The sequence below is a fragment of the Oryzias latipes genome, chromosome 1, assembly GCF_053564925.1.
Source record: "Oryzias latipes strain Hd-rR chromosome 1, Olatipes_Hd-rR_3.1".
Lineage (NCBI taxonomy): Eukaryota > Metazoa > Chordata > Actinopteri > Beloniformes > Adrianichthyidae > Oryzias > Oryzias latipes.
The window spans coordinates 32,731,409-32,755,882 of NC_136237.1; the positions used below are offsets into that span (position 1 = coordinate 32,731,409).

A 24,474-nucleotide genomic window follows, 5' to 3' on the forward strand; every position below is an offset into this window, starting at 1 on the left:
TCAGGTGGTAAAATGCCGCTGATGTTACTGACTTGATATGGCTGTTAAAGTTCAGGTCAGAGTCCATGATTACCCCTAGATTTCTGACTTGATTTGAGGGTTTAAGAGACAGAGAATGAAGGTAGCTGCTGACAATTTCTCTTTGTTTCTGTGGGCCAAAAACAATAACTTTGGTCTTGTCTGAGTTTAGCTGGAGAAAGTTGTTCTGCATCCACGCACTGATCTGTTGGAGGCAGTGGCTGAGTGAATCCACTGGCCCATATTCACCTGTTGTCAGTGACACATAGATCTGAGTATCATCTGCATAGTTGTGATAAGAAATGTTATTACTGCGTATTAACTGCCCTAGTGGCAGCATGTAGAGGTTGAACAGAAGGGGTCCCAGGATCGATCCCTGGGGCACACCACAATTCAAGCCCATGTAGTCTGAGACACAACTCCCAATTTCAACAAAATATTTCCTGTCTTCCAGATAAGACTTGAGCCAACTTAGGGCAGATCCAGAGATGCCAACCCAGTCTTGGAGTCTGTGCAAAAGGATCCCATGATCAACAGTATCAAAGGCAGCGCTCAGGTCTAGCAGGATTAAGACAGAGACTTTTCCATCCATATTAAGAAATAAATCAGTCACTAAGACGTATTTCCTCAGAGATTATTTGCTATTGAAAAACTTTCTTGATCCTACGGAGCCCCTAAAGGGCCATTGATGAAAAAAAAAAAACTGGAGGAAAAAAAATTTTGGGAGTAAAACATTTTTTTTTGAAGTAAAAAGGAAAAAAATAAATTACTGGTGCACCTGAAACTAACTGGTGCGCACCTGATACTAACTGGTGCGCACCTGAAACTAACTGGTGCGCACCAGTTAGTTTTTTTTTTTTTTTTTTACTTCAAAATTTTTTTTTTACTTCAAAACAAAAAATTTTTCCTCCATTTTTTTTTCCTATCAATGGCCCTTTAGGGGCTCCGTATGATCCTTTTCTTTCTAAGACAATTTTTTGTTTTGACTTTCCTAAGGTTCAGTTTTTGCAGTGTAGACTAATTAATTTGTAATGTAATTTGTATTGAATAAATAACCTTCGCTTTGACTCTTGTCTTTCCTTTAAATATGAGCAGTAGACTGATTTTCTTTGAAAATAGATATAATATTTAGGGTTTTTTTTCTAATTATTTTTAGCGTATAGTAGCTGGATTTTTTTCAGCACTGTGCGACTCAAAAAGCTATAAATATCGTTAACATCTCTGCAACCGGGGCTCCTAAAATCACTTTTAATAAAAACACAGGCAGTTCATTCGTCAATCCACATCTTTCTTCCCACATTCCTTTTTTTTTCTTGCATTCCATCATTGAGCTTTAATCTGTCCCTCTGTTTGTATCCATAACTCCGTCTCTCCAGAAACGCTGCCTTTTTTTTTTGCTGCTGCTGCTTTTGTTAAAGAAATAATGATTTATTCTTTCTGTGCCTTTGTGGCTGGTATTATACAGCGCACGAAGAAAGATATATGTGAGTGGTTGCCATGGCAACGTTATTCACCCCCTCGGTGTGCGTGTGCCTGTAACCGATAGTGAGCGTGTTTAGCTCAAGAAGAATAAAGGCTTTTTTAAGTAAAGACAAGCCAAGGTAATAGTAAATCACTCGGAGCAGGAGAAAAAATATGTATTTTTAGATATTTACTCAAGAAATTGTTGTTATTCGCAGTTTTCCCCTCCAACGCACAGTTTTCCCCTTGCAGAACCCCTCGTGCTTTTCTTTTAGGGGGGGCTCTAAGGTGTCTACTACCAAAATATCTACTCCTTTACCTCTGTCACTCTCGGCTCATATACCTTTGTCTCTCTGTCTGCTTTAAATGAGGTAATTATGTGTGGCGCAAATGCCTATTATTCCATCACACCCACACAAAATGTGTTGTATCACAACTGTCAATCTCCCCTCACTTATTTGTTCTTCCTTTCTTCTTCTTCATTCTCTCCTTTTCAGACCTTTTTCGTGCAACATCTTTTTGTAGGCGAGAGGAAGGATAAGGTTCTTAGACTTTAGCACATACCGAGAGGCCCCACGCAAAATCTCTTTTGACTTTGCTAATAAAAAACTGCGACGGAGTTTTAGGGCCACAAAAAAAAGTAAAATTACGAGATTTTAATTTGTAAATTTATGAGAAAAAAACTCGCAAATTTACGAGATTAAACTAGTGGAAGTGAGCAAACAGTGCAGCAGCAAGTGAACGCCGCGCAGCAGCAGAGCAGACCGACTAAACTCAATTGAACAGGTGAGCTTAATATTTATTGATAACGTTACAAATGTTTGGAAGCTCACTTGTTTGATTTATGATTTATTAAAGTTTTATTTATTGATGGGTGGTTTGCAGGATCTTTGCAGCCCGATGAAGCCGTCGGTATCCCTGCAGGCAGCTGTCCACTTCAATCCTTTCTTCCTCCAGGAAAGACCAGGGGCCTCATTTATAAAACTTTGCGTAGGATTTGCGTCAGAAGTGGCGTACAAATGAAACATAGGACGTGCGTACGCACAGAAATATTCGGATTTATAAAACCGTGCGCACGCACATCCTACGCATCTTTCCCTTTATAAATCACAACCGATTCTAAATGCAGCGCAGCTTTTGCGGCTACATGACACGCCCATAGTTGCCCATAAATAGTCCGTGAAACGCCCACAAATTAATATTCATGGCTTGCTAAATCATGGCAAACACAGAGGGGAAATCAAAAAAACGTAACTTCACTCAATGTGAAGTAGAAGTTATCGTTGGCGAGGTGGAAAAGAGGAGAAAAATGTTGTTTGGAGGGCCCAGTGTGGGCATTACTAATGCCAAAAAGGCACGTGAGCGGCAAACGGTGGCAGACGCCGAAAATGCTGTAGCCTCACAACCTCGGACGTGGCCGAAATAAAAAAGAAATAAAAGAAATGATCGGACATCAAAGTCGAGGCAAAAAAACGTCTAGTGCTGCATCGGCAGAGTGTGTCCGCCACGTGGGGGGGGGGGGGGGGGGGGGGGGACCGGAGCTGACCCCTCTTGATGAGAAACTGGCCGCTATTATTGGGGAATCCTTATTAAGTCCCCCTTATCGGCGTCCTCCTCCGCCTCAGTCACCTGACTGAGACGGAGGGGACGCCGACGCGCCAGGGTCAGGCTGACACAGGTAAGAGAAATAATTAAAATGAATGCAGTCAAGTCACATGTATGCAGGCTACACAATTACAGATTATTAATATAGAACAATTTTATTTTAGTTGCTGGTGTTCCAGCGGGGCCAGTGGTTACGATGCTGCAGCTGAGCAGCCGTCTGGCCCCAGCGTCTCCACGGCACGCGGCTCTCAACCCTCCAGCAGTGGGCGCGTCCTCACCGATGCAGTCCTTGAAATGCAGAGGGAAGTCAGTAGTTCAATCAGAGAGGTGGCCAAGGAGTTGGGCGAAATCAAGATCGCCCTGACTGAAATAAACTGCACGATGAGGGAATTCTTAAATAAATAATATTTTCCACACCTCTTTTTCTTTACAAGCGACGCATCACTTCCAAGCGCTGGCGCACAGCAGCAGCATTTGGCTCAAATGCGTGGGGATGGGGTTCAGGGTCGGGGCCAACACAGCAATCAGCGCCAGGGGGTAGAGGCACGTTTTTAAGCTGTGCCACATTGTGTAGCACAGCACATGCCAGCACGATTTGGCACACACTGTCACTTTCACGTGTTTCTTCCATCTGCCGACGGTGTCGCCGTTTCTCATTTCACCCGTTTTTGTGCGTACGCCTGGGTCAGAGCTTGCGTGGAGGACCGCACATTTTCCCGTCAAGTTTGCTTTTTATAAATCTCAACTATTGCGTAGAGAGTGGCGTACGCCTTCTTTTGTGCGTACGCAACGTTTATAAATGAGGCCCCAGATCTCCACGTCTGTGTGACACTCCGTCTGAGGAGGAGCACTTTTTGGCGTTTTCAACGTTCTAATGCTAATTTTACAGACTATTTTCATTCTTCTTTATTGTTTTATGTTAAAACGGGACGTTTCATCTGTAGGAGTGGGCATATGTAACACTGTTTACTTCCGCATTGGTGTTCTGATGACAAGTTCATGACGTAATGAGACAAATGAACTTCAGGGTATGTGAATGAAAGGGAAAATAAAGGCTGCAGCGGTCCTCTACACCCAAACGTGTCTCTGAGCTCCTTATTTTACACATGAAAATCCGCTTTACTGACACTGAACCCCGGAAAGCCGATTCCACTGAAAATAATCTGATTTTGAGTCGCCAAAAGGTTCCGAACGTCTTTGTTTTTTTATACCTATCCAGAAATAAAACTTCACAAAAGGCTCCACATATTTCATCTTCAAGCTAGGCTCCGATAATCAGAAAACTTTGGTGTTCTTTCCTCGTTAATCTACGACTTTTTTCTCGTAAATTTACAACTTAAAAGTCGTACTTTTAAAAAAAAAGTTTTGGGGTAAACTGGCCCCGTCGTAAAAAAAACAGTAAGATGCAACTTTTTTTTTTTTTTTTTAAGATGATGCAGAATTTCCCACACCTGTAGAGTCAGTGAATGCAGCACCAGTTGTAGCTGAGGATTTCCTGAACAGCTGTACCCTACAGAACCTGAACCAGTTTGGTACTCTTCTTCAGTGTAACCTCCGATCTGTAATTCAGATTACTGCTTAAATTCAGATTACTTCCCTTATTTTACAATATCACTGTCCCAGAATTGTAATCCTTTCCCTGCTGTATCTCCCATACAGCATACGTGCATCTCTACAAATGTTTTTAAATCTTCGATCGTGATCATATCTTTGTTTACTCGTTCTCCAATGCTGTTGTTTTTTTTCTCTGAAGATTTGAACTTTGAGAGTTTAAACAAAAGAGAAAAGTGTAAAAACGTTCATGTCTGTCTAAGAAAAGACTTAATAACTAAAACATTACTGAAATTAGTTTGGTTATACCTTACAGCAAGGAATGAAAAGTTCCTAGAAACCAGGACTTTCCAACCCCCAACACTTATTTCTTTTAACTTTAAAGGAAAAAAAGTCACTGCTTTGTATTTATGTTATTGTTACAATCATATATTTGAGAAATAAAGATAAACGGTTGTTTTTTGGCAAAGAGAAAGCATAAGCATAAATCAAAAATAGCCTTTTTTTTAAAATATGAAATACATTTAACAGGAGTTGTCATGACGGCGTCAAAGGTCCGGCCTTCACCTTAAGGCCTGTTCACACCGGGACGAATTTCGCCGGCGATTTTCGCCGACGTTTAACGCCTCGTGACTAAACAAAGGGCACCAATGAGAGTGTGCACACCGACGCGAAAAAACGCCACGCGACAAAGCGTCAAAAAAAAAAAACGCCTCGGGTTCGTTTTTTTTTTTCGACGCGTCGCGTCGAAATCTATTCGACCAATGAGAATGGCGCTTTTGCACACGTGTCTGGAGCTTCTGAAGTTACAGTAAAACACAACTTGGGGGCGCTCAAACACAAAACTGCCTTGCTGAGCACACATACCAGCGAAGAAGATAGACGCCAAGTAGCGTCAACACTGCCGCAAAGAAATAATGACGGACATTCTTAAATATCCCCTTACCAAGTACCAGTTGGAGCTACTGATGCTTGAAATATTCATGTTTTCTTTGTATTATTCTGACAAGCGCGTAAATACTTGCTCTCTTCTTCTGAGTGAAAAGCGACTTTAAGAAGCGTAAAGTTGCGCAGCGCCACCTTGTGTACAGGAGTATTTCTGTTTTACATTAAGCGCCATCTAATGTCAGGGAATGAAATTGCATGTTCGCTCGGCTCACCGTCAGCGAAAATCGCCTGGGTGTGAACACAAAAAACGTGGCGAAAAACGCTGGCGAATAACGCCTGGCGAATATTCGTCCCGGTGTGTACGGGCTTTTAGAGGTGAATTTCTAATGAGGTGCTGCCGCTCTGCAGAACTATGTCCTAGAAAACAACTGGACTGGGAATGCTTTTAAGATGATCACAGTGGGGCTTTAAAATGTCAATTTGTTGGGTATTCATCGACTAGACCTTTGATTGTTCTATCAACTTTGATTCCAGGGTAATTTTAGCCGCTCAAGGCTACAAACCAAATTTTTGTTTAGTAACTGTGATCTGCAACAAGGATAAGCTGGCAACTTTATTCAATCACTGTTCCAAAAATACCTCTTTCAGTGTGTTTTCTCACCACATCCTTTACCAGACATGAGAGTTTTTATCACAGCAAAATTGCATTTAAAAATGTGCCCAAAATTAATAATGATACTGAATTTCTTTCAAAGCTGGATTTGGAATAAGACTGACAAACTCCATTTTTTGCCGTTTGTTTGACTTGATTTTTCCCGAAATAGACGAAAAATAAAACAGGACTTTGAAAATAAAGGAGAAACAGCACGTAACTCCTCTGAGGTGAAGTGAGTCCGTTTCTGAGCAATTCCTTTCTGCATGGCAGATTCCTCTGAAAGTGTCATATTTGTGCCAATCCTTCTTTACCTCAATCCAGCTGTGTCCACGAGGGACTCCACATACAACAACAGCAGCAGCAGCAGCAGCATGACAGTAAAAAGGGAGAATGCCACATGATTTCTCGGAAACAGACAAAAATTAAGGTTTTACAGAACAAAAAGGGGACAGGGAAATTCATATTTTGCATGTTTAAAAAACAAATTTGGGACATTTTATCTCATTTTTAATATCTCTTTTTTATGGTTTTGTTTTTTTTAATTTTTCTGCATTTTAGTTTTAGTTCTTTCTTCTTTGTATCAGTTACAATCATTTTATTCTCCGCTAGTCTATGTTGTTCTCTGTCGGATTATTATTCTGCTGTTTCAGCCTAAATAACCTTGTAATGTTTTACACAGTGGAGTACAAGCCATCTATTTCTGCAGCTTTAAGCTACAATTGATAATTTTTCATTTGAATAGTTTCTTGTAAATTATCTAAATTTTCATCATCAGAACACAGTGGATTCATGAATATTCGTCGTAAAATACTCATATGTGGGTTTTTACTTCGGCAAAAAGGTGACATCCAATATGCCATTGAAAACAAAAAAGTAGTAGCATGAGTCTAAATTAGGTTAAAATCCAGGCCACTAGATAGTATCGTACTATAGAGTCTTTTAGGGGTTTAGGGACTAGTGAGTTCATTCAGACAAAGCCTTGGATGACAGTTCTATTCTACGTTCACACCAGGCTCGGAAACTGCAAGCGATCACTTGTGTTGCATGTGACCCATGCTCTCTCCTCAATTTAAACGATGCGTTCAGAACAATGCAAACAGTTGACACCATCTTTTCTTACCTTAGCGGCCATTACCATGGCAGAGCCCCCTCTGATGCCCAGGATTGGAATGTGTGTCTGAGCAGAGATGAAGTCCAGGATCTGAGCGATGGCCTCCTGATCCGTGTCGTCCCCAAACACCACACCTTGCAGAGAGTTCCTGGTCATTTGTGCACAGATCCGGTTGATAATGCTCTTTGGGTCGGTCTCATTCATGGTGACCACCTCGACTTTGGGGGGGTATGGGATGTGGAGGAAGTCCTCTTTCTCAAGTCCCGCCCCCAAGGTTACTTCACTGGAGTTCCCCACCAAAATGACAGCAATGCTGAGGGAGCTAATCAATTTAGGACCGAGAGGGGGGAGCGCTGGTGAGCCAGGAGAGTACTGAGGAGGGATGATCACACCTCTCTGGCTGGTGCCACCCCTGTGGCCTCCCTGTCCTCCCGGGGAACCCCCGGGCCCTGTTCCTGGACCTCCACCCCTCCGAGACTCGCAGACCGGCAATAAAACGATGGAAAGGAGGAGCAGAGACAAGAAGAAGGACAGGAAGGGAAGTGTCAACCGAGGCTGAGGACGCGGGTAGCGGGACGACTGGCCTGAAGAAGTAGAATAGTGAGGAGAGGGAAACTCCAATCGCTTGTCCGGGAGGTGGGAGGGAGAAGGGGGGAGGCTGACAAGCATCGTGGAGGAGTGTAAATGCCGTCCCTGTGGGAAAAGGCACAGAGAGAGAGAAAAATAGATGATAAACAAAACACGTCTACTCAGAAAATCTAAACATCGATGCTCGACAGTGAAAGGGCAAATGTTGAAACTGCTCCCAGAGGACATCTGTGCTGGCGAAGGCAGGAGATCAATGACTCGGAAAAATGAGGTGCAAACACCTGAGCGACTTGACTGTAACTACGTTGTTTGGCACAAATCTTGAACTAATGTCAAATGATGAAAAGTGCAGTACAATATGGAGTCCCATTCCCAACAAAACAAAGCTTACAGACTCGTCAACAGACTCCATAGCTCACCATTAGAGGAGCTATGGGGCTGATGCTTCAGCTAAGATGATCATTTTCACAAAGTGTCAACGTCAAATGAAAAGTATCCATCCATCTTCTTCCGCTTATCCAGGACCAGGTCGCAGGGGCAGCAGTCTAAGCAAAGATGCCCAGACTTCCCCTCGCCCCGTTCACTTCTTACAACTCCTCTGGGGGGGACCCAAGACGTTCCCAGGCCAGCTGAGGGACTTAGTCTCTCCAGCGCGTCCTGGGTCTTCCCCGGGGCCTCCACCCAGTGGGACATGCCCAGAACACCTCCTTAAGGAGGCGTCCAGGAGGCATCCGAACCAGATGCCTAAGCCACCTGAACTGGCTCCTCTCGATGTGGAGGAGCAGCAGCTCTACTCTGAGCTATCTCTAAGGGAGCGCCCAGCCACCCTCATTTCAGCCGCTTGTATTCGCAACCTCAGTCTTTTAGTTATCCCCCAGAGCTCATGACCATAGCTGAGTATTGGAAAGGAGATTGACCCTTAAATTGAGGGCTTTGCTTTCTGGCTCAGCTCACTCTTCCCCTCATGGACCGGCACAGCGACCGCATAACTAAGGATGCTGCTCCGATCCGCCTGTCAATCTCACGCTCCGGTCTTCCCTCACTCCTAAACAAGACCCCAAGATATTTAAACTCCTCCACCTGAAGCAGGAGCACTCCACCCACCGAGAGAGGGCAAACTACCTTTCTCCGGTCAATAACCGTAGCCTCAGACCTCTTAGCGGTGCTGACCCTCATCCAAAAGTTAAGTAATTACTGTATATCTTGCATTATAAGGTGCACTGTCAATGAATGCTCCATTTTCTAAATTGTGTCATGTACAAGGCGCACCAAACTATAAGACCTATTAAGGGAGACAAAAGAGTCAGAGATAAAGTCCATCAGACTTTATTAACTGTGTTCCTTAGAGCCGGGCAATATCGGCAAAAAGTAAAATCTCCAATTTTGTCATTCCAAATTCGATTTTAATCGCTGTTTTTCTCCCTGATTTAAATTTCTCTAAGACATCGTGCACATTATATTGTCAAATCTGTTATACCATGGGGAGACTTCCTCAGAGAAGCTCTAAGGCGCACATCAAAGACAAAACTGTAAGAGTATGATGAGTTTTGTGTGTGCACATTTGTGTGAGTTTCCACAGAGCCGGGTCAGCTTCAAAATATCAGTGACTGCTGCTTTGCTATCTTTCTACCCCAAAAAAGGAGAGTTCCTCTCTTCCTTTCTCTTACCCAACTCTTCTTATGTACTTTCATACTTTGATAGTTTTTAGCTGTTAACCTCCAAACGAGGAAAAAAAATGGTGCTTCATGCTGCAACAGTGAAGCATGGTGGTAAAGATGGCATAATTTGTTGTCACAGCCTCATCTTCCAAAAAGCTTCCAGTCAGTCATTCAGACTTCACGTTGCTGTTTTCTATCAATATGGAAGCCTTAATACTGAAAAGCCACTAACTTCTAGGGAAAGAAAAAGAAAGTCAGACTGTCCTGCCAAAATTCATACCCGCTTTGTCCCAGCTGGGGTCATGCACAGTCCTGTAGATTTCCTGGCTGTCTTAAGGAAACACTAGCGGGCTTCGTGAGCAGATCCTAGACCACATCTAACCTCCTACTGTCTTTCTACGCCATTCAGAATCAATACTTATACTTAACCAATGAAACATGTTAATGGCCTGAAAGGATGCCTGATTACCTAGAATTAGCAGGAAAAACATACAAACTCCACATAAAAAGAACCCAGCTGAGATATAAACTAGTGCTGTCATGCGATAAATTAATTATAATTAATTATGACCTGTAATTAATTGATTTAATTAATCTACTTCTCATCTAGCTTTATAATTGCTGTACAGCAAAACAGTAGAAGAGACATGAGCGATTTTATAGCTTCCTACAACCTGTTTGGGGAATTTGATCATTTTGAAGACGGAGATGAAACAGAAGAGAAATGGAGAAGAGAATCTAAGACGGAGGAGATGAGATACAAAGAGGTGACACCGGAAACACACATTTGCTTCATCATCTGGACAAAAACTAGCGCTAAGAGGTGAACTTTACCTCTGAAGTGATGTTTCGCTTAACTTGGCATATACACCACTTTCCTTCGCTGCAGCAGCCCAGGTTGGTGTAGGATCTAGCCATTAACATGAAAATGCATCGCACCGTGTATCTAATAGTACACTTTTGGTGAAAAATAATTTAAACTTTTAACAAGATCAAAGCACTAATTATTGATTTAATATTTATTTATTTCATAAATGACCATAATATAAGCAGGATAATGACCGTAGAGGTGTGAATTATCAGAAATGAATGGACTTCTCAGAACTAACCATTGATACTAAGAAATAAAATAAAATGTTTTTTTTGTTTTGTTACTTAGGTGGCAGCACAGTGATTTAAAAAAATAATAAAACTCAATAATTTTCTCGCTTTTATTCGGGTTCTAGTATTATATAAGCAAAAATGTCATTGAAATCAGAGTTTTCCTATAAAGTAAGTCTTAGTAAGATCATTTTCTTCATTATTCTCGTAAGCCTCTTACAAGATAAAGTAAGTTTATCATTTCTGATGGAAACTTTCAACACCAGCACAGTTTGACTCTAAATAACTGGAAAGCATATATTTGCTTGCAGGCCCATCACCTTCAGATGTGGGCGGTGCTTTCAAGAGGATTAAACGTTTACTCGTCAAAATGTGTCAGGAAACAACAACTCCCGTGGGATTATGGCTCCTGAGTCATGACAGTTGCTGGTTGCTCCCAGAATTCTCTGCTGCTCGTTTCAGGCAGCTGTTGATCTATCATTGCTGATCATTTATAATGTTTACAGCCCCACTTTTCCGGCCTGCAGACATCCGTTGGAGCAGATCACGCAATGACAGAAGATTGAGGAGGAACATAAGATGCAAGATGAGGAGAAAACTGTAGAAGCAGCAGCCAGAACATCACAAGCCTGATAGAAGAAAGTTTATTATTCGCATATTTCTATGACAGATTTAGATGAAAAATTATGTGAAAGACTTGGGCTGCAGTCTATTGTCAACTACGACAACAATAACAATTTGTTAGCACAAAATGTTAACAATTCCAGTGTTATTGAATAAATATTAGTGTAAACATGAGTTACATTTTAAAATATTCTTATACATGCAGATCCTGTTATGTCAGTGCTAGCATTAGCACCGCTGAAAGGGTACGGCCCGAAGATATAGAAGATGGCGCCAAAGACCAAAGAAAGAAGCACCAGAAAGAGTTTGGGACGCCATTGGCGCAGAGGTAGAGCGGTCAACCCCTGAACGGAATATCACAGGTTCAGTTTCTGGCCTGCCCGTCCATGCACCAAAGTGTCCTTGGGCAAGACAGTGAACCCCACATTGCTCATCCTATAACCTCAACATCCTATAACCTCAGCCTGGCACCAGTGTTCGTCAGCGGAGTCCCCACCCGTGTGGGCGTTGGAGATTGGGACTAGGAGTGTTGAGTGCTTTGGATCTTCTAAGGAGAGAGTAAAGCTCTGTGAAGGGAAAAGCTATTTACTATTAACCAAAGAATTGACTGCTTTTAAGTATGACAACATTTATTTACTACTAATCACTAGAAGAGTAATCCTGAAAAATGTGAGGTTTGCATTTTTGATTTAGAAGAAAATTTACGGTTCAAGTCTGTATATGTCATATGAAAGTGAATTGCATTCAGATATAAAATAAAAGATCATATTTGTGACGTAGAAAATATACTGGGTGGGTCACAAGCTTCCTGCTCTGCTCCATTCTGAATAATCCACTTTTGGGCGACTAGATCCAAGAACGTCTTGTTATCCTCGTTGGAGCTGGCATCTGGCTCAATAATGGATAAATCAAATATTGCTTTCCATTTTTGTTTCACCGCTAATGTCAGTTTGGGAGTGTGAGGGGCTGTAAGCTAGCAGGAGAGTGTGCAATTGGGGCGGAAAGAGGAGGTGAACGCTTTGAATAGAGATCAAAAGATGATAAACAGATGAATTTTCTGTGTTTATGCTTTATTTTCTTTTTGAAAGAGAGGTTCAATCAGTCATTTTCAATGTCATTTAAGGTTCAATTTGTGCTTTTAAGGGGGTTTGTTTGTTTTGTTTGTTTGTTTGTTTGATTGATTGATTGATTGATTGATTGATTGATTGATTGATAGTTTGATTGGCTGGTGGGTGGACCCTTCCTTAGAGTATCACTGATATGCAAAAGACCTCAGCCCCTCAAAGTAAACCGTTGCTCATTCTTTATTGATTTTTTTTAAATATCAAACAGAGTTAGTCCTGTTAGAACAAAACAAGTAAAAAGCCAAATTTCTTTTAATAAAATGTCAGCACATAGACAAGAGGCCAATCAACCCAAACACATTTAGAGCGAAGGTAGGAAGGAAAAAACAAGTGCCCTAAAGGTCAAATCACCAGTGCTTTGTCAGGCTTAATTGCAAGTACACATGCTAACTGAAAATGAGACGGGATTTCCATGTGGACGGCAAAGCTTGGAGGAGGAAGAGTGTGAGTGGGAGACAGCGGAGAAAAGAAGGTGGAGATAGAAGCATAAATAGAGACATACACAAAAGAGATGGAGGTGGAGGAAGAAGCTGCAAGAAACGCAGGAAAAGGGGAGGGAGACGGCAACGGCAGGCGCTACTGAGCAGAAATGTAGCTGAAATTGAAAAGATGACAGAAAAAAATGGTATGATTAGCGTGAGATGATAAAAGAAGAACCCAGGGAGGAGATGACTTTTAAAAAGAGCACAGAAAGGAGGAAAGAGCTTCTCATCGTTGATGAAGAAGAAAAGGCTGGTGAATCCACTCAGAGAGGGCAGCAGAGAGAAACTATTTGTATTTGTAAAAGTCTTTTAAAATCCTGCAAGAAGTCTGACGGCAGACAAGAAAGAGGAAGAAGTAAAAGAAAAAGGCACCTCTTAATATGTGTTGTGCCGTATAACAGGAGGGCTCGGTTCCCATAGTAACACTTCGAATATGCCTCCACAAAAACCCTGATGCACAGGAAGATACAACTTGCATCAATTATTGCCGTTAAGTTCATGCCGTTTACTAATAATAAACACTTTATGTTAATCATACTGCAGTGCAAATTCTCACTTGTAAAAAAAGATTTTTAGTTTGCAATAAAACAGCATGGTCTTTGCATAAGCACATCCTTCACTTAGACGTTAGACGCTCTTGGTCATGGTTGAGGTCTTTTAAGGCGTATTCACACCAGATTGTGTCTTTGGAAACCTGTTGTTGACTTAAACAACAAGCACAGAGCGCGGGCCTGTAATCACTAAGGAAAATGCCACATGGTGTCAGAAGTGACTCCCACCAGGAAGATTTTTCTGCAAAGACGAGTTACTTTAGCAGGAGCACCAATCCCACAAATCAATTCAACAGTTCCAAGCCTGATGCATGGGTGGACTGGAAACAGGGATTTGGCAGGAATCCAGTGCGATCCCTGCTAACAGGGGAGGACGGACTGGTGCTACGGAAATGCAGTCATTTACTCTATGGGATTTTGGACCAAGCACATATTCCTCTACATTGACAGAACACAATCAAAGTGAAAGATACATTTCTCAAGCGCTTTATACGGAAGTACCAATGTTCGGTTTTCTTTTCATGTCCTGTCAAATAATGGAGCTAAATCGCAAAGCTGAGAGCCTTCTATTGGACTGTTTTTATTTTTATAATTGAGTTTTTGTATTCTAAGCTATCTTAATTTTTGCAAATTATTTTATCATCAGTGTCATCTTAGAGTATGGTCCAAAAAGAAAGACAGACTGAGGCAGATGCGAAGAGAGGAGTTAAAGACCCTCTTCGATTGTCTTTTGATTCACTGGGAAGATTTTCCTAGGGGTCTTTTAGTTGGGATTATGTCATTTCTAGTCAAAATAAAAGACCTGTGTTCTGAACAGCGGCAGTAGTTCATCAGATATTCCCCTCTGCCGTGGGTGCAGAGTAAGCCTCTCCACACTTCCCATCATCCATCTGTTTACACGCTCTCCTGCTGGTTTACAGCCTATCATAACCCCAACCTAACATTACCGGTGCAATAGAAATGGTGAGTAACATCCGAGCTATCCAGCCGTACAGCTTTGAGCCAGATGCCAGCTCAGACAAAGGCATCCATTAATCTAGACGTCTACAAGTGGATGCATCAGAGTGATGCGGAGCACGCCCATTGAAGGTTCTACGTCACATCAACTAGCTTTTTCAAACTGCTCCTGATACTTGTGGTTTTAGAGTTAGACATGTGAGTGAAGTCAAAGAGCACCCGGATGTGACTTAATTGAACACAGACTGTTGGGCTGTTGGCATCCACCGGAAGCCCTGGTGACCTGCTTGCACCCCTACACCCAGACCCAGCGCTGGGTCAGAATGTCATTTCTGTGTCTGCAGGGCTCAGGGGCGGACTTACCATTAGGCGAGGTGGGCGATTACCTGTGGCCCCCAAGCACCTTGAGGGCCCTGAGATGAACACTTAAAATAAATGTCTAAAATCCTTTCTATGCTCATTAATATCCCTTGTGCTATCCTAGGCACTTTAACATTGGGATTAGGGTCATCTAGACCCCACTAGACAGTGCGCTGAACTTTTTTCTTCAATGATTTGTGATCTTCACTGGTGTCCATGGATTACATGAAATCCTCTCCACCATTATCCACCTTTGTCATGGTAGGGGTAACAAGCCAATGTAAGGGTGGGGTCATCTGGACCCAATAATATAGCACAAGGGTTACGTAACTCTGTCAGAAAAAACACAAATCACTGAAATGACATAAGACTGCTAATGGGAAAATGTTTCATCCTGTACAGTAATGGACTATTCCAAAGTAGCAAATTCCAAAGGGCTTTTAAGTGCGCCTTACAGTACTGAAAATTCTGTAACAGAACCGCTGCAGAGGGCCCCGTGTTATCCTTCACCTGGGGCCCCACACTGCTAGGTCCGGCACTAACTAGACTCCTGATAAGACGGTTGTTCTATGCTTTATTTTTACTTCAAATTCAGTTGTTTATTGCTGGCACATTCACTTGTACATTTTGTGATTTCCCACTTGATTTTCATGAAACCATGTTTTCAGGCCCAAAAGCATCGCTGCTGGGCAGTTCAGCCTCTTCCCTAATCGACCTCTCCTGTTTTTAATCGCTTACCCTTCACGTTCACAGGAAAACACATCACACGCAACCCAGTGACAACCAATAAATCAAGTTCCCTTGATTAGCGGCATTAATCATTGCTATAGCTTGGGTGTGCTCCATAACATAATAGACTCATTTAAAAGCCCTGAACGTCTGATGAGGACTGGAGGAGTCACGCTGGGAAGAACAAAGACCTCCTCCCTCCAACGTGGAGCTCAGCTTATAGGGTAAACACAGCACCGAGACTTTTGTGTATATCTCTCTGTGGGGCTCAACATTTGTCAGAAAACTTGTTTGTTGACTTAAGCACAAAGCTCGCAGCCCAGCTAAAGTGTGACACAAATTATCCGTGGAGAGACGCGCCGGTAGAGGAGCAGTGCGCCTCCCTGCAGCACTTGAAAAGAGGTAATGCATTAATCTGTCTGCAGAAGGCACTGAAATGAGAGGATAATTCAATACATCCTAGTGCGGTGAGAAGGAGGAAGTGCCTTTCTATAACTTCCTTTGACATGCACTGTTCTATTTTTAAACAAAAAGCAAATTTAAGTGAATTGAGCTTTAAAAAAAACATCTGAGTGCTGAATTTTGGTCGTTTTAAGGAGGCTGGACAAAAACGTTAAAAAACGTCATTTTTTTGCTACAGGCCAAGCATTTAAGAAAACATGACACATTTTGTGAGAAAATATTATTATACGTATGTGTTTTGTCTACAGTAAAAGTTATCAGTTTAATTTTTTTGGACGGTAAAAATCTCAAATTGACTACAGAGCTCCTTTCCTCCACTATAAATTACAAAGAATTTTTTGGTAATTTTATATTATTTTTATTCAAATCAACAAATAATAAAGTGGAAGGATTTAATATTAGAGATGTTGTTGATCCTTAACAGGGATTGAAGTTTTAAAAAAAATTGAATTCTTGTTACATATACAGTTGTAGTTGTAGCATGTAACATTTGTGACATAAATATATGAAAAATAATTATTTGGTGAGATCAATTTCACTCTACAAGCAGCAATGTTTCCACAATATTTTCTTGAAATCCCCCGTCCCCCAAAAATGCACAAAATTTGATCAAAAAGGCTTAAAAATGGCCAATAATTAGGTGATTTAAAAAAAACTAACTGCAGCTTTTATGTGTGAGTCAAAGCTGTTCCCTTCCCTGCTGCCTCCTGAAGTTGTTTAAAGCTAAAGCCTCTCCTTAGCCGAGGGTTTGGGCACATTGTGCTGCGTGTGGAATGTTTTCTGCTCGTCTTCGGCAGTGGAGAGGAAGGCTGAAAGACGGGATGCTTGGTGGAGAAGAGTGGGCTTTAAATGTGGGTAAAAAGCTGATCCTGCTCTGAACAGTGTCATGTTACATAAATGTTGCTGCTTTTAGCCTCGAGCTGGCAGACCACGAATTTCAGCCGAGGAACTGACAACTACACACCCAGCTGTTCTGCTCTGGGTGTCCAAACTGATGGGCTGCAACCAAACAATATTTCTGTTATTATCGAATGTTTCTTTTTTTGTTTTTTCTCATTTTAGCATCATCCTCCGATTCATTTTTTTGGTGCTACCATGTAAAAATGTCTGGTTTCAAACATTTTTAGGGCTCCAAGACATATTTTTTCATAAAGATGTTTATAGTATTCATCTTTAAAGGCAAGGCAAGGCAAGTTTATTTGTTTAGCACAATTCGTACACAAAGTAATTCAAGGTGCTTCACAAAATAGAAAAATGCATTAAAATCACAATAAATCATAGAAATAATCAACATAAAATTTACTTTAAAAGAAAAGGAAAAAAAAAAAAAGATTTAAAAAGAAAGGAAGGAAAGAAAGGTGCAGATAGGACCTTTCAGTCATATACACGGCTAAACAGAAATGTTTTAAGTCTAGATTTGAACATGAACACAGAAGAGGCCTGTCTTACGCCTTCAGGGAGGCTGTTCCAGATTTTAGCTGCAGAATATTGAAACGCTGATTCCCCTTGTTTAGTTCTGACTCTGGGAATCAACAGGAGGCCGGTCCCTGAGGTCCTCAGAGTACGAGATGGTTCATATGGCACTAACATGTCAGAGATGTACTTTGGTGCGTGGCCATGGAGAGACTTGTACACAAGCAGAGCTGCTTTGAAGTCTATTCTTTGAGGTACAGGGAGCCAGTGCAAAGACCTGAGCACAGGACTAATGTGATCAAACTTCCTGGTTTTGGTCAGGACTCGAGCAGCAGCATTCTGGATGTACTGAAGCTGTTTTACAGCTCGTTTGGAGAGGCCGGTGAGCAGGCCGTTACAGTAGTCTAACCTACTGGAGACAAATGCATGGATAAGTATCTCCAGGTCTCGCTTTGAGATTATGTTTTTGATTTTGGCAATGTTTTTCAGGTGGTAAAATGCCGCTGATGTTACTGACTTGATATGGCTGTTAAAGTTCAGGTCAGAGTCCATGATTACCCCTAGATTTCTGACTTGATTTGAGGGTTCAAGAGACAGAGAATGAAGGTAGCTGCTGACAATTTCTCTTTGTTTCTGTGGGCCAAAAACAATAACTTCGGTCTTGTCTGAGTTTAGCTGGAGAAAGTTGTTCTGCATCCACGCGCTGATCTGTTGGAGGCAGTGGTTGAAAGAATCCACCGGCCCATATTCACCTGTTGTCAGTGACACATAGATCTGAGTATCATCTGCATAGTTGTGATAAGATATGTTATTACTGCGTATTAACTGCCCTAGTGGCAGCATGTAGAGGGTTGAACAGAAGGGGTCCCAGGATCGATCCCTGGGGCACACCACAATTCAAGCCCATGTAGTCTGAGACACAACTCCCAATTTCAACAAAATATTTCCTGTCTTCTAGATAAGACTTGAACCAACTTAGGGCAGATCCAGACATGCCAACCCAGTCTTGGAGTCTGTGCAAAAGGATCCCATGATCAACAGTATCAAAGGCAGCGCTCAGGTCTAGCAGGATTAAGACAGAGACTTTGCCATCATCAGTGTTCAGGCGGATGTCGTTGGTTACCTTGATAAGAGCAGTTTCTGTGCTATGATGGGGTCTAAAACCTGACTGGAAAACATCAAACGAATTGTTTAATAAGAGAAAGTCAGTGAGCTGTTGGTAGACAACTTTTTCAAGGACTTTTCCTAAAAATGGCAGATTAGAGATAGGTCTGTAATTATTCAGTACAGTGGGATCAAGACCGTTTTTCTTCAGGAGAGGTTTAATGACTGCAGTTTTTAATGCGTCTGGAAATATTCCAGATTGAAGAGACATGTTAACTATTTGAGTAATTGATGGCAACACACTGTTCAAGACAGACTTTAGAAATCTAGTGGGTAACACATCAAGGCAGCATGTAGACGAGCTCAGACGGGTGATGGTCTCTTGGACAGTTTGGTCAGTGACAGGTATAAAGTGAGTCAGCTTAGAGTGAGTAGGTGGCCGTTCGATAGTTATATGTGTTGTGGAGTTGATGGCTTTTTTAATGCCCTTAACCTTGTCATTGAAAAATACAGCAAACTCATTACATTTAGGTGTACAAACCAATTCTATTGGTAGCTGGGTTGGAGGGTTAGTTAATCTGTTAACTGTTGTGAACAGGATACGAGAGTTGCTGCTGCAACTTCCAATTATTTCAGAGAAGTACCTTTCCCTTGTTCTGCATAAGATCTGGTTATAAGCGTACAACTCCGCCTTATATATTCCATAATGAACCTGGAGTTTTGACTTGCGCCACTTTCGCTCGGCTCTGCGGCACTGTTGTTTCTGTGCCCTGACTAGATCATCATTCCTCCAGGGAGCTTTCTGTCTATGTTTTCTCAATTGAACTTTCATAGGGGCAATGGCATCCAGAACATTCAAGATGCTAGAAGTAACAGAATTCAGCATTTCATCAACATTGGCACCAGAGACGTTTTCAGGGTTTATCATTTCTACAAACTGTGCCCTAGTGCTCTCATTTATTTGTCTCCTTTGGACAACTGCAGGGCCAGGCGGTGGTTTGGGAGCAACAGACAGGTCAAAGAATACACAGAAATGATCAGAGAGGGCGACATCAACCACACTGACATTGTAAATAGTAACCCCCCTTGTGATGAGCAGGTCCAGAGTGTGCCCTCTGCTGTGGGTGGGGCAACTCACATGCTGAATTAGACTAAAGGTTTCAAGGACAGCATTGAGCTCTTTTGCATTTCTGTCATTGACATTATCAACATGAACATTAAAATCACCTGTAATGACTAGACCATCAAAGTCTGTGCACACAACTGAGAGCATTTCAGTGAAATCATCAATAAAACTTTGGCTGTGCTGAGGAGGTTTGTACATAACTATGCAGAGTAAGGGAGGAGTTTGTTTTAACTCAATCTTAAAGGACACATACTCAAATGATGAAAACGCACCAAATGATAGTCTGCGGGTTGCAATATTATCTCTAAACAGTGCAGAAACGCCTCCACCCTTTTTATTTTCTCGTATTTCCGATTCATGTTTGTAGTTGGGGGGAGTTGATTCGACTAGAACTATGTTTCCTGTGTTTTTGTCAAGCCATGTTTCAGTTAAAAACATAAAATCAAGATTAAAAGAAGAGATAAGATTATTGATTAAAAATGATTTGTTGCATAAAGATCTGACATTGAGTGCAGCAAGTTTGAGATTAGTTTCCTTGGGACTGGTCAAAACCTTCTTGCAAGGGATGTGAACTAGATTGGACGGGATTTGGGTGAACGACGGAGGGGGCGTGTTGGAGGGGGTTTGGATGAAGGCCGTGTTGGAGGGACTTTGGGTGAAGGATGAGGAGGGGGCGCTGGAGGGGTAGGAGAGCTCCTGTGTGGTGTGAGGCTCACAGGTGTTAGGGGAGCCATCTTAATTCCTGACTTAATGAGGCTATCAAAATGGCTAGGTAGGGCCATGGGTGAAAGTGGGGGGGACGAAAAGGAAAGTGAGTCTTCACTGGGAGTAGATGTAGCAGGGGGCGCCCACAGCTGGTCAGATGGTGGAATTTCTGGGGCCAAATCTGGTGGTTGTTGTTGTGGTTCTGCACCGGGTCCTTAGCTGGCGGTAGTTGTTGTGGTGCTGGTGCAGGTGAGTCCTTAGATGGAGGTGGTTGCTGTAATGCTGGTGGAGCTGAGTCCTTAGGTGGAGGTGGTTGTGGTGCTGGTGCTGCCGGATCCAAGTCATTGACCGGTGTTGGTGGAGGTAGTTGTTGTTGCCGTTGTGCTGTGGTTCCTGGGACACTGGCTCGGTCCTTCCTTGCTGCCTTTTCAGGGCCTTGGCCTCTATGCCCCAGAGCGTGGAGGAGGTTCTTCACTAACTCTCTTGCTCCACCTCTGTTCAGGTGTGGGCCTCTTCCCATGAAAAGGTCCTTTCGCTTCCAGAATGTATTGAAGTTCTCAATGTAATGCAATCCTCTGGAAGCACACTCTCTGGAGAGCCAATTGTTCAGCTGAAACAGACGGCTGAACTTGAGTGACACCCCATCGATGTTAGGAAAAGGTCCGCTGATGAATGCTTCAACCTCTACTTTGTCAATCTCTTCAAATAACTTGATGAAGTCTTTTTTCAAACGTTCGGACTGTTCTTTTCTGATATCGACAGCACCTACATGGATGATTATTCGTTTAACTCCTTGGTACAAGACTTTAGATAAGAGTCCTGTAATCACTGGAACAGTAGAACTTGGGCAACATAAAGTTTGCATTCTTCTGTGGCTGACTCCACTGATAGCGCCATCTCCAAGCAGCAGCGTATCTCTGACCTTGACGTTTGGCACAGATTTTCTTTCTGCCTGTGCTTTGTTTCCAACATTATGACTCCTTCTCTGTGGTCCAATTTCACTGTGTTCTTCAATATCACATTGTGTTAGGGGTAAAAATCTGTTTGTGAGCTTTATTTCGGATGTTCTGTCATCTTTACGCTTTGGCTTAACACAGAGTTCCTCCGCACAAAGTTTTGGAAAGGACACAACATCACTCAGGTCTATGTCACTGTTATTCTTCTCGTTTGTGGTAAGAGCAGGCTTCTTACCACCCGATGTTACTGGAAGGGTCTTGTGAAGTCCATTTTCAGTTTCCAAAGTAAATATCCGTGTTTGTAGCTCTTTTATTTCTTGTTGGTAGATCCGACAGCGTTCACAGTGGGAGTTTGTTTTTCTTCCTCTTCCGGACATGTCGCTGGCTTGTCAAAAATATTGATTTGTATAGGTAGAAGTCACAAAAAAGGATGACCAGTCTGATATTCCAGGATGTGTGGAAGAAGTAAAATGATTAAAAATGATTAATTAAATGATTAAAAAGCAAATAAAGCAGGAAGCAGCAGGAGCAGGGAAAAAAGCGTCTGCACTCTTTTGCAGGGGGAGGAGCAAAAAAAAAAAGAGGGGGGGTTCCATTTAATATTTATGTCTTTTTAACAAGTGTCATTTTTTGCAATAGGAGATTTTCAATACTGTGTATCCTCCAACAAAAATGTTATGGCAGGGATCACCAACCTTTTTGAAACTGAGGGCTATTTCATGGGTACCAAGGGGTATGAAGGGCGCCACAGGACCTGCTTGCTAAAAACTTCCTTCCCCCCACCACACACACACACACGCACAAAAACAATTTGATGACATCCTTTTGTGTGCCCTATTTTTATTTGCTCATTTTACCAAAGAAAAATGCATGGACTCGTATTACAGGGGGCGGGGGGGGGGGGGGGGGGTCAAACTCAGTTGCAGAGGGGGCCTAAATCCAAAAGACACTTGAGGTTGCGGGCCGAACGAAATAAACATTTATTGAAAACACTAAAGCTAAACTTTTAAATCTTTAAACCTTTATCTTAACTTTTTTAACATAAATATGAATAAAAACAGACAGGAATATTAATCCAGAATGATAATTATATTCTGTCAAAATTATGCAAATATGAACAAACAAAGCCAGGAAATATTAATAGTTAGAAATAATAAATCAAAGTTTCTTTTCTTTGCTCTTTTGTCATTTTTTTAGAGCTGAACTCCTGACAACATTTTTAGCAATAAGTTCATTTCTGCTTGGTGTGTTATGTTCTCTGAGAGTCTCTGGTCCTGTGTGTGTCTCTGGTCCTGTGTGTGTCTTTGGTCCTGTGTGTGATGTCCTGTGTGTGTCTTTGGTCCTGTGTGTGTCTTTGGTCCTGTGTGTGTCTTTGGTCCTGTGTGTTTCTCTGGTCCTGTGTGTGTCTCTGGTCCTGTGTGTGTCTTTGGTCCTGTGTGTGATGTCCTGTGTGTGTCTTTGGTCCTGTGTGTGTCTTTGGTCCTGTGTGTTTCTCTGGTCCTGTGTGTGTCTCTGGTCCTGTGTGTTTTTTGGTCCTGTGTGTGTCTCTGGTCCTGTGTGTGTCTTTGGTCCTGTGTGTGTCTCTGGTCCTGTATGCGTCTCTGGTCCTGTGTGTGTCTCTGGTCCTGTGTGTGTCTTTGGTCCTGTGTGTGCCTCTGGTCCTGTATGCGTCTCTGGTTCTGTGTGTGTCTCTGGTCCTGTGTGTGTCTTTGGTCCTGTGTGTGTCTCTGGTCCTGTGTGTGTCTTTGGTCCTGTGTGTGTCTTTGGTCCTGTGTGTGTCTTTGGTCCTGTCTGTGATCTCCCGTGTGTGTCTTTGGTCCTGTGTGTGATGTCCTGTGTGTGTCTTTGGTCCTGTGTGTTTCTCTGGTCCTGTGTGTGTCTCTGGTCCTGTGTGTGTCTTTGGTCCTGTGTGTGCCTCTGGTCCTCTGTGTGTCTCTGGTCCTGTGTGTGATGTCTCTGGTTCTGTGTGTGTCTCTGGTCCTGTATGTGTCTTTGGTCCTGTGTGTGTCTTTGGTCTTTTGTGTAATGTCCTGTGTGTGTCTTTGGTCCTGTGTGTGTCTCTGGTCCTGTGTGTGTCTTTGGTCCTGTGAGTGTCTCTGATCCTGTGTGTGATGTCCTGTGTGTGTCTCTGGTCCTGTGTGTGATGTCCTGTGTGTGTCTTTGGTCCTGTGTGTGTCTCTGGTCCTGTGTGTGTCTTTGGTCCTGTGTGTGCCTCTGGTCCTCTGTGTGTCTCTGGTCCTGTGTGTGATGTCTCTGGTTCTGTGTGTGTCTCTGGTCCTGTATGTGTCTTTGGTCCTGTGTGTGTCTTTGGTCTTTTGTGTAATGTCCTGTGTGTGTCTTTGGTCCTGTGTGTGTCTCTGGTCCTGTGTGTGTCTTTGGTCCTGTGAGTGTCTCTGATCCTGTGTGTGATGTCCTGTGTGTGTCTCTGGTCCTGTGTGTGATGTCCTGTGTGTGTCTTTGGTCCTGTGTGTGTCTCTGGTCCTGTGTGTGTCTTTGGTCCTGTGTGTGCCTCTGGTCCTCTGTGTGTCTCTGGTCCTGTGTGTGATGTCTCTGGTTCTGTGTGTGTCTCTGGTCCTGTATGTGTCTTTGGTCCTGTTTGTGTCTTTGGTCCTGTGTGTGTCTCTGGTCCTGTGTGTGTCTTTGGTCCTGTGTGTGTCTCTGATCCTGTGTGTGATGTCCTGTGTGTGTCTCTGGTCCTGTGTGTGATGTCCTGTGTGTGTCTTTGGTCCTGTGTGTGTCTCAGGTCCTGTGTGTGTGTCTCTGGTCCTGTGTGTGTGTCTCTGGTCCTGTGTGTGTGTATCTGGTCCTGTGTGTGTCTCTGGTCCTGTGTGTGATGTCCTGTGTGTGTCTTGAGTCCTGTGTGTGTCTCTGGTCCTGTGTGTGATGTCCTGTGTGTGTCTCTGGTGCTGTGTGTCTCTCTGGTCCTGTGTGTGTCTCTGTTCCTGTGTGTGTCTTTGGTCCTGTGTGTGTCTCTGGTCCTGTGTGTGATGTCCTGTGTGTGTCTTTGGTCCTATGTGTGTCTCTGGTCCTGTGTGCATCATTTATTTTCCTCTGGTAGTCAGGAGGATGTTTACAGAGCTGATGTAGTGTTTTTCAGTGTTTAAAAAAAGAAAGTGTGTTCACAGGGAGATTTTAAAAAATGCCATAATCTGAATCATAAAATGTTTTTACTTTAATTGTTTTGTGCTAAAATCTAAACAAAAATAGGGGACTAACCTAAATTAGAATTAATCCAAAAGTTTTGT

The 24,474-nt window shown here is 42.6% G+C and overlaps 1 protein-coding gene across 6 annotated transcripts in view; it reads right to left on the reverse strand.

Moving 5' to 3' along the window:
• The window catches only part of grin2bb (glutamate receptor, ionotropic, N-methyl D-aspartate 2B, genome duplicate b), a 142,754-nt gene that overhangs the window by 89,188 nt on the left and 29,092 nt on the right, over positions 1 to 24,474 (reverse strand). For all 6 annotated transcript variants that reach the window (XM_078945517.1, XM_078945539.1, XM_011474390.4 and 3 more), the window contains one exon: positions 7,299 to 7,982. In XM_078945517.1, coding sequence (XP_078801643.1) covers positions 7,299 to 7,958 — 660 coding nt within the window. In that variant the 5' untranslated portion in view covers positions 7,959 to 7,982. The remainder of the gene's footprint in view (positions 1 to 7,298; positions 7,983 to 24,474) is intronic.